This window comes from Montipora foliosa, chromosome 12 (genome assembly GCF_036669935.1).
Source record: "Montipora foliosa isolate CH-2021 chromosome 12, ASM3666993v2, whole genome shotgun sequence".
Classification (NCBI taxonomy): Eukaryota; Metazoa; Cnidaria; class Anthozoa; order Scleractinia; family Acroporidae; genus Montipora; species Montipora foliosa.
The window spans coordinates 18,867,316-18,877,315 of record NC_090880.1 but is presented as its reverse complement, the minus strand read 5'-3'; the positions used below and the strand labels follow the sequence as shown (position 1 = coordinate 18,877,315).

The 10,000-nt window shown below is 41.7% G+C and overlaps 2 protein-coding genes across 2 annotated transcripts in view; both read right to left on the bottom strand.

The window, feature by feature from the left end:
• Window positions 1-1,439, bottom strand: part of LOC137980933 (sterol carrier protein 2-like) — a 12,975-nt gene extending 11,536 nt beyond the window's left edge. The window contains exons 1-2 of the mRNA XM_068828322.1: window positions 1,361-1,439; window positions 785-1,101 (exon numbers count right to left, since the gene is read on the bottom strand). Coding sequence (XP_068684423.1) covers window positions 785-1,101; window positions 1,361-1,439 — 396 coding nt within the window. The remainder of the gene's footprint in view (window positions 1-784; window positions 1,102-1,360) is intronic.
• A 185-nt stretch (window positions 1,440-1,624) lies between these two features.
• Window positions 1,625-10,000, bottom strand: part of LOC137980126 (uncharacterized) — a 15,636-nt gene continuing 7,260 nt past the window's right edge. The window contains exons 3-6 of the mRNA XM_068827489.1: window positions 7,996-8,110; window positions 4,776-4,809; window positions 2,765-2,891; window positions 1,625-2,531 (exon numbers count right to left, since the gene is read on the bottom strand). Coding sequence (XP_068683590.1) covers window positions 2,007-2,531; window positions 2,765-2,891; window positions 4,776-4,809; window positions 7,996-8,110 — 801 coding nt within the window. The 3' untranslated portion in view covers window positions 1,625-2,006. The remainder of the gene's footprint in view (window positions 2,532-2,764; window positions 2,892-4,775; window positions 4,810-7,995; window positions 8,111-10,000) is intronic.

Below are 10,000 nucleotides of genomic sequence, written 5' to 3'. Positions count from 1 at the left end.
CCATTAGTTGTAACTTATCGTCGTGTTCAATTGGGATCAACCGTTTCAACCACAACCGGTTTTGATTGAAGCGGTTGAGGTTTCCCAATAGAAACTTTTCCAACTATTTTCGGTCGGAACCGCGGTTACTCCTGGAAATAGTCATGACCAGACTTCTCCGCGTGGACAAGTTGATTGCGATACCGACTTAAGAGTTTTGGGCCAATAACATGTGCAGTAACACAACTGAGCAATCGCAAAAATTACTTTTGACACTCAAGTGAATAGCCCTTAAATCAACTACTGCAGAACCCCATCAAATGGAGCCTCTATCTACACTTATTCCTTTAGTCAACCCTTTCCTGAGTATATTTACTCATTTGGAGTTTTAAGTTTTGAACGACTTTTTTCCCGCGGAGTGTCATATTTCCAGGGGGAACGCGAAACGACACAATTCCAGCGTGATGCGTGTTTGTTGGGTGGTTATATGACGTAAAACAATAGCACTGTCATAGCTCTGTTTTCATTGGGCTTTTAACCTCAAAACCCTCACAAGAGGAGTTTTATTAATAACTCTACTCGAGAAAGGGTTTACTCCGAGGCCCACCATGAATGATAGAGGATGCATTTGATGCGCTCCTGACTATTGTCAACACGTGAACATTAATGCAAGCATGAAGTTGGTGGTACTAAAGTGAAGTTACCAAGGGCAGAAATTAAGAAACAAAAGCTACTACAATTTTTTTTTCACACGTCCACACGGTTGGGATTAAATTTGCACCTCTGCCAACTCAGTTAAACTAACCTGCATGCCCTTGGATTCCATGAAGTGTCTGGAGCACAAAACTGCAGCTGCTGAGCCGTCTGCCGTGGGCGCCGACATGGCAAACGCGATAGGCTTACATATCATTCGCGATTCACAGATTGTTTTCAGTGGAATCTCTTTCCTCAGACATGCGTTAGGGTTCTGTGTGCTGTTTTTGTGGTTCTTGTACGCAATCTCTGCACATTGCTCAAACGTACTGCCATACTTATCACTGTGTTTTTTGGCTGCATAGGCAAACAACTGTGACAAGACAGTTAAGTTTGAAATCTTGTTGCAATATAGAGTCAAAGAGATATCTGCAGAGCAACCTCGTTCGCAGCGTCTTCTCGGCTTGCAACATGGTGGCTCGTGTTGAAAGCCGAGAAATCCATGGGGAAGAGAGGAGCCGATTCAAGAAAAACATCAGGGAGGGAGTTGTTTGGGGGAACAGTAATAAGAAAGCTGACCTTCCACCAAGGTGTGCTTGGCACTGGCATCACAAATGCATTGAGTTTGTTGGTTCTCTACTTTTCGGTATTTGGTTTCTTCTTAGAGAAGGGTTATTTTTGTTTTTACATCTTCTTGAAGAACAAGACGCCAAAGTGGTTTTACAAAAATTATCACTGATTGTCATCACCGTTTTCATTGCGACCATTATCATCATCATCATCATCATCATCAGCATCATCATCATTATCATCATCGTCGTCTTTGTTGTTGTAACATCGTTACTGGCAATGGCGGTAGTGATAAAGTTAAAGACGGCAAAACAGTGAACGTTTTCAGAGTTTTATTAATCAGCGACATAATAAATGCGATTTAAAAAAGAAAAAATGCCAGGCGCGTAGTTTGGCACGAACAACAATCGTCGTTGTGTCATCTTTGCGTCATCTTATCGTTATAATCTATCAGTCTAAGAAGTTCTGCCATTTTAAAGAGGCATAAGCTATTGCTAATTTCATACAAAGGCTTACAAGATCCTTTCAAGATTTCAGAATGGTATAAATGACCTTTTCATGGAAAAAAAAGTGACAGTCAAATGATAATCTCTTTATAAGCATGCCTAATTGCAAATGGTGCTGCATATACCGATCGTAAATGAGATAACAGCAATCAGTAAGGATTAATAATGTTATCATCAAACAAATTCGCCAGGATAGCAATGTTTCTGTTCAGAGTTAAAGTGTTTTCTAAAGAGCTCCCCTGAGACGTCAGTGACACCTTACTGAACTAAAATGTACCCCATTGCCTTGAGATTCTTATTACCATTGTCGGGATTGTAATCAGCAAAGTTTCCACAAGTGTTGTTGTCGGGATTTTCTCCTCCAGTGCCGAAGCCGATTCTTGAATCACAGCTAACGCAGGGCTTAAACTCGTCCCCAACTATGCCAATTCTTACTCTTGAAAAGCCATCGACGCTACCCTGAACATTGAAACCTTCAATCACGCAGGCAGTTTGCAACGAGGCCTGTCCACCAATCAGCGTCTTCCACGTGGCAAGACCAAGTGATGTGTTTCTGCGTTGCCCATCAGAAATAAGCGAAAAAAGGGACTCTGCGCTCTTGTTTATAACCACAAAATTTATATCTTGTTCGCCATTGACTTTCATACCGAGACAAATCTTGGTGAAGGGTGTGTCCCAATAACTCGGCAATTTTGTTTCTTTTGAGTCGAACCCAGTCTTCCCTCCATCAAGGTTAAAGATTTCCTTGTTGCTCCACATATTTGAATCATAGTGAAATGTGCTCTGTTAAGAATTAAAAGTAGTACTAGATAAGATAAGACGTTTCAATGGATTTTTGTCGCCATATGTGGATCCACTTTTGTAAAGCAGCTGCAGGGGGCTTACTTCCCAGAAAAACATTGTTGAACAATTTTTGCTTTTACCCTCCGATCTGGTGTAAGAATTTCAAGATTGGCAAAAAATTAACGTTTTGCTTAAAGTTAAAGAAACATAACATTGGGAATTTGGCAAGATACCTTGTTTCCATCCGTTTTCATGACTGGTGTCCATCCACCTGTTCCGCATCCAAAATCACCCATGTGACAAAAAACGGAGGTTGTTTTAGAGTCCAAGAGGAGTGCAACAACCTTGCTCTCGTTTAAGCTGTGGATACAAAGAACAGTACAAGGTTCACTCATGACTCTAAAGTCGCTTTTACTCACTGTTACACAGGCAATGTTATCGTCTGCAGCCGAATTTGAACTACTAATTACTAACTACTAATGCTACTGGAGGAACTCTCTTCTTTAATTAATAGAATTAACTGGGAGTGATTACAGTGTAATGTGAAGTGCTAAGTTTCTACCCTATGTGAACCATGTGAGCGTTAGCCCTACTGATGGTAATGGGCCCACACAAGGACAGAGAAAAATTCTGACCAGGGTGGGAATTAAACCCACGACCTTCGGGTTAGAACACCGCTGCTCTACCGACTGAGCTACAAGGTCAGAAGGGAGCAGGCCGTGCGAACTGACGAGGTTAAAGTCACGGCAATGAACACGTACAAGTACAAGGAAGGACAAAGTAATAACCTCCCTGTTGTTTCCGATGTCGATTTTTCCTTCACTGTCGCTGCACTTTTTAATAATTGCGATTGAGTTTTTTACAGTTTTATATAAAAGGTAAAAAAAAAAGGTAAAGTCTCTGCTTACGAGCCAGAAGGCTCATCAGGCCGGCGCTTATCTCCGGTTTCAGTAGCATGAAGCGACTAGGAGTATTTATACTCCCCCCTGGATGGGATGCTAGTCCATCGCAGGGTTACCCCCAGCATTACGCCGGTACCCATTTATACACCTGGGTGGAGAGAGGCACCGTGAGAGTAAAGTGTCTTGCCCAAGAACACAACACAATGTCCCCTGCCAGGCCCCGAACCCGGACCACTCGATCCGGAGTCGAGCGCACTAACCATGAGGCCACCGCGCCTCAACATACATTATTAATATTTACATTCATTTTGTACATTTTTCTTATACATTATTTCTGTCATTCTTCTTGGTAAATTGTTCTTTGTCTTTGTTATTCTATTTTGCTATTTTTACTTTAAATTATTTTTTGTTACTCCTAGTATGTCAATTTAGCTTTGTATATTTGTAGTGTTGAGGGCCACATGTTAGAAAACTGTTGAAGTTTAATGTTCTACCCTCGTTAAATAAGTAAGTATTTACATTCATACACTAGTATTAAATGCAACTTTCTTGTACTTCAACTTGGTGGCTTGATTTTTTTCAAGCATGTAATATGTAATAAACAAAATTATTACATGTTAAAAGCCAGATATCATTTTTATTCACTCGTTTTTAATACCATATCGCTCACTCGCTCGAAGACGCGCTGGTTTGCGATATGGTATTAAAAACTCGTGAATAAAAACGATATCAGGCTCTTAACATGTAATAATCTAGATGTATCGTATCGTATTGCATTGCATTGCATTGTATTTTACTGTTAACTTGTGATTAATATGTGATTAATATGTGTGGGAGGCGTGGTGGCCTCATGGTTAGTGTGCTCGATTCCGGATCGAGTGGTCCGGGTTCGGGTCCTGGCCGGGGACATTGTGTTGTGTTCTTGGGCAAGACACTTTACTCTCACGGTGCCTCTTCCACTCAGGTGTATAAATGGATACCGGCGAAAATGCTGGGGGTAACCCTGCCATGGACTAGCATCCCATCCCGGGGGGAGTAGAAATACTCCTAGTCGCTTCATGCTGCAAAAACCGGAGATAAGCGCCGGCCTGATGGGCCTTCTTGGCTCCTACCACATTTTTAAACGGAATTCAAGATAGCTGAAGTATCGCTGTTTAGATTTTCGTATAAGTAAGGAGGCCCTCCAAGGGATTTTGGGGAAGAAGTGAACATGGATAATTTGAACTGGGGAACAAAAACAAAATAAACCATTTCAGGGAACAAAAAGCTAAGAACAAGTTTGATTCGGGAACAAAAGCGAACTTTAAGGGAACAAGGTGACGTTAAAATGCTGGCCACTTGCCTGGTAAAGTCGTTCAGGGCCTTGCACGACTTTGCTAAAAGAGAAGAGTAAGTAGTTACGACTCCAACAAAACGTTATTAATGAAAAAAATTAGAATATTCAAGCAAAATCTCTGAAAATCTCAAGAGCTGGTGCTGTTACAAGAAGTTTGAAACAACGAAATACACCAAAGGGCTTTCCATTAAAAAATAGTCTGTTGTATAAATTATTCCCTTTTATTCCTGTAAACACGTAATCTTTCCATTTTGAGAAAGCATATTTGCGTAGCACAACTTTCTTTTTCCACGAACAAGCTGCTATAAGCACTGACAAAAGAAGGTTAATATAGGTTTGGCCAGTAATTGTCAACTTCTTTAAACCTCAAAATAGATGTTCCTATTGATGTTGATACCAAATAACGTTGATCGTCTCTTGATTTGATGCTCATGAGTTTTTATAGCTGAAGAGAAGTCTGTGTGGCAGGCGTTCGAAGGGGATCTGGGAATCTCAGGGGCAACACAAAGTCTCAGACATTTCTTCGATGTCATAACAAACCGCTTTGTGCTCTCATTTTGCAAGAATTTTAGTGCTGCAAAGCAGCTGATGACGCCGTCAAAGAAATAGGCAGCTTGGTCGAGCGTCCTGGCTGTGTGTTTTTCGGCCCAATCGAAGGAAATGTCCTCACGAAAAACTTAAGGCTTGGCCAAACGGGAAATGTTTGGTTACCAAACAACATCACGCATTAACTATGAGAGAGTGATGCGAAGTGCTATTTTCTACCCATGTAAACCATGTGAGCGTTAGCCCTACTAATGCAAATAGGCCCACTCAAGGACATAGAAAAACTCTGACCTGGATGGGAATTGAACCCAAGACCTTCGGGCTAGACCACCCAAGGGCGTAGCTAGGGGGGAGTCCTGGGGTGCCCGTGACCCCCCCCCCCCCTTTGTAAGCCGTTTTTTACTCAAACAACCTACAATATTCAGGTTGCGACAACGTGAGTACCCTCTGTTTGACACAGTGTGACCCCCCCTTTGAAAAATCCTGGCTACGCCCATGAGACCACCGCTGCTCTACCGACTGAGCAGACTGGACTGCCAGACGGGACTGAGGCCGTGAGAATTGAAGATGTTAAATTCACGGCAATGAATACGTACAAGTACAAGGGGTTACGTTTTATGCAAACGTTGGCCGTGTAGCACTTATATTTCAACAGAATTAACTACGAGAGGGTGATGTGAAGTGCTATTTTCTACTCATGTAAACCATGTGACCCTGTGTAAGCCATCTGACCCTCTCATAGTTAATTCTGTCGAAATATAAGTGCTACACCGCCAACGTTTGCATAAAACGTAACCCCTTGAACATCAAGCATTGTTATACCTCCCAACTCAAATACGTTTTCTGATTGGAGGAGAACGTGTCACGTGTCATTGGTCAAAACTTCATGACGCCCTAGGGCGAACAACAACTTGAACTTTCGACTCACACGTGATCAGGTCGTGCACCTTTGAAACGGCGGCAAATCTGTACGTCAGCCGACGTCAAGCAAATAATTTTTATCTGTGTATTGTTCTATTTTGAGTTGGGAGGTATAACAAAACACTTAATGACTGGCCCCTCGGGAAACAGTGAGTTTTGTTTCCCCTCAACCTCAATGTTTCCCTCGGCTTCACCTCGGGGAACATTGAGGGTCTCGGGGAAACAAAACTCACTGTTTCCCTTGGGGCCAGTCATGAAGTGCTTATTGTTTGGTGACCAAACATTTTACCGTTTGGCCACCTTGTTTGGTGCTGTTTGATCGTGTTTGATAAAATTTGAAGGCCATCAAACATCCGATCAAACAACTTCAAACATTTCTTTTGTTCTCATGTTTGATGGGAAAAGTCTTGTTTGTTTGGACAGCCGTATGAAACAGGTTTGGCGCGCGCATGCGTACCACGCTTGCTCAGCCGCTTGTATCCACGTGTTGTTTACGTATTTGTGACCCATAGTTCTTTGCTTGTGGAGTTTGATCTGAGTTGGATCAAACATGTTTTAACCGTTCAGTACGTCAACATCAGCATGTTTGGTCACCAAACAATGTTTGATGTTGCTTAAACGCCAAACATATCCCGTTTGGCCACTGAGGCCCTTATGTTCAGGAATGCACGAAATTAGATGCAGGCTGATTTTAAAACGCTTAACGAGGTGTTCCCTTGATCTTCTCTTCAACTTTAACATCATTTGCGTCTAGGAATACACACCTCTTACTAACCCAGTTCGAGGTCCGTACTGTAAGTTACGGACCGAGTTTTTTTCCCGTTCATAAATCAACGGGAAAAAAACGAGGATCCGTTACTTACAGTACGGACCGAGAAGATGAGGTTAGCAAGTTGTTTATTATATCTTGAGGTTAATCCGGCGCTCGGGCAAGGAGACTAGTTAAAGTCAAGCGGGAGGTTCGACCGCCACAAAGATTGCCGTGTCAAAATCCGAAAAACTAAATCTTCTTGGCTGTTTGAAATAATTACTTGCAAGATTCAAACAGTCTTACAAGTTTATGTAACAGAAACGACATGAAAAACTTGCTAGATAATGTTTTATCGAAATTCTAAATTTAACTGGCGGGACGCAGTAAGCCGCGCTAATTTAGCCAATCACAGCAGGCGTACTATCTGAGAGATATAATAAAGATAATTAACATCACAAGTGTCCCCTTAAATCTGCTCAGTCAAGGAAAGATCAACAGCTCGTTGAATTTTTCCTGTCCTAAATGCAACGCTAACCTCAGCCCTTAAATATTGCTTCAAATAGGTAGAACCAGAAATGTTCAGAGTAAACGGGACATTTCATGTTACATAGAGCGACTTTCAATCGAGTGTCGTAAAAGCAAAACGACAGTAATTACTTTGGCCAATCAAAAAGGACGGAGACAACTCAGTAAACCAATCAAAACTTGAAGTATTACACGTAGCCGACACAAAGCGCGGGAAAATGTTCACGCGCAAGCCACAATTGGTTTTGGTTTCACTTCTGATTGGCTGAAAAAATGGCGCGAGAACTTTTAACCAATCACTGAGTGAAGTAATGCAAAACCAAAGTAATTCGCTAATTACCTTCGACACTCAATTTAAAACCGCTCTATCGAAACTGGACGTGCATTTGATTACGTGAATTTCTGGAAAGAAGTAAATATACGTATATTGTCGACGTAGAAAACAAAATTGATCTTGGGTGCACTCGAATCAACGTTAAGTACCTTTTTCGCAGAGGTCACCAGTGAACCCGTCATTGCATTTGCAGGTAAAGGTGTGATGACTGTAGTTGGGCACACATGTACCCCCTTTCCGGCAAGGTGAAGATATACATTGGGTCTGGAATGAAAAAAATATATATCTTTATAAATTTAAGAAAATCCCCTTAAGACACATTAGCCCAACGAGGTTGACTTTTACACTGAATTCTGACCGAATGGACTAGATCATATGTTTGCAAAGAGGTTGTAAGACAACGAAAAATGATGCGATCGCGAGTTCGTATCCTTTACAATGCTCCGATTTGGTCACTTCACAATACTGTCAATAGTTTCCAAAAGATGGACAACGGGGATTTTAATTTTATCCCTCGTACTGTACGTTGGTTCTCAGTTTTACTCGAGACCGCTTGCAGTCACTTCCACATCGATCAAGAAGCGGGCTTTTGAGTAAACCGTGCTTTGTTACCCCGGGGGGGATACTGCCATATATGGGCTATATAGGTATGTGCCGCTGTGAAAGGCATGGTTTTCAAGCGGTTTACTCTAGCATAGGGTATATAAATTCGAGCTTTTGGGTCTAGAATAGGGTATCATTTTTCACGAAACTGACCAGTCGCTTAAAGATTTTATCAATTGAAGACTAAGGAAACCAGAATTTCCCGCTCAAATATATAAAAAATCGAGTTGGCCTCATAAGGATTTTTAGATTGCACCCATGTCGCAAATTTTTGTCCGTTGTTCCCATGGCTGCGTGGTTCCCAATATGTTAACGCCCTTGGAATGACCACCCACAGGAACTCATTATCCTGTCACCCAATAATGACACAGAACCGAGAGAGGATGAGGTAAGAGAACGGACCCCCATGCTCATCGTCATGTTAGTTCTCGTTCCCAATGCCGCGCATATTCAACTTTTTATTACGTCACTACAACTGTCCAATCAGATGCCTCTTTTAAAAACATGCGTGGCTAAAATTAGATTTTTGAAAAACTATCATTGGAGGAGGTCCTTGTATGGGGAATCCATTCTCTTAGCACATCCTCTCTTGACAAAATTAAGACTGGATTCAAATAATTTTCACCGGAATAGGGGCAAATGTGTTCTTGTAACTCCATGCGTGAAGCATCCGACCGATCTTACAGAGGTCGTTAGTCTGCAGAGTAGGGGTGTTTGGGTAAAAAGCGATTCGGAAAATCTATGGCGCCATCTTGGACGAAGAAACTGAAAGTGCGCTGGGGCGAGCTAAAACATAGTTTCAGGGGAGAGGACGATGGGTTTGAAAAAGAAATTTTCTCCTTGCTCCGCTTCCAATAAGGCAGCCGTCGAAAACCACACTTCTTGAATTTTTAATTGTCCTTTCGCCCGTTGCGAAGCGACTACCTTATCATCCTTCTCACGGGTAAATTACGCCTTCAACATCAATAGTTGCAAAGGAGACTTAAATTTAACAAAGTGGCTATTCGTACGGGACCTCTACACCGTTCTATTCGTACGTGAGTCTTCTTAGAATGATTATTACGGGCTCAACACTCCGCGGAAAGTCTTACCTTGTCTTTAACTCTTTTATATACAGTTCACCTATTAAACAACGACATTAATGCCTGTTTAATTTCAAGAAATACTTCCTTCCTTCGATGTCACCAGACATCTAACCTACCTTGTGTTTCTCGCATTTGAGTCCAAGCACCCATTTCAAGTATCGCTGAAAAACAGTATTTCAGTCTAAAGCCGGTGATACATGATTCAACATTTGTTGATCAATAAATATCGCAGCCGTTGTTCAACAAATGTTCAATAGTGTGTCATGTCATGTACAATGTTGAAGTATGCCATTTAACACGTTGAACTTTGTTGAACAAAAATAGAGACCAGCTCTATTCTCTTCAATAAGTTTGTGCAACATTGTTCACCATTCGTTGAGCAAGAATCTTGCAAGATGTTGAGCCTTGTGTCATCGGCTTTAGCATCCATTTAAAAACGGTTAGCTTTCAATAACTGCGTGACTAT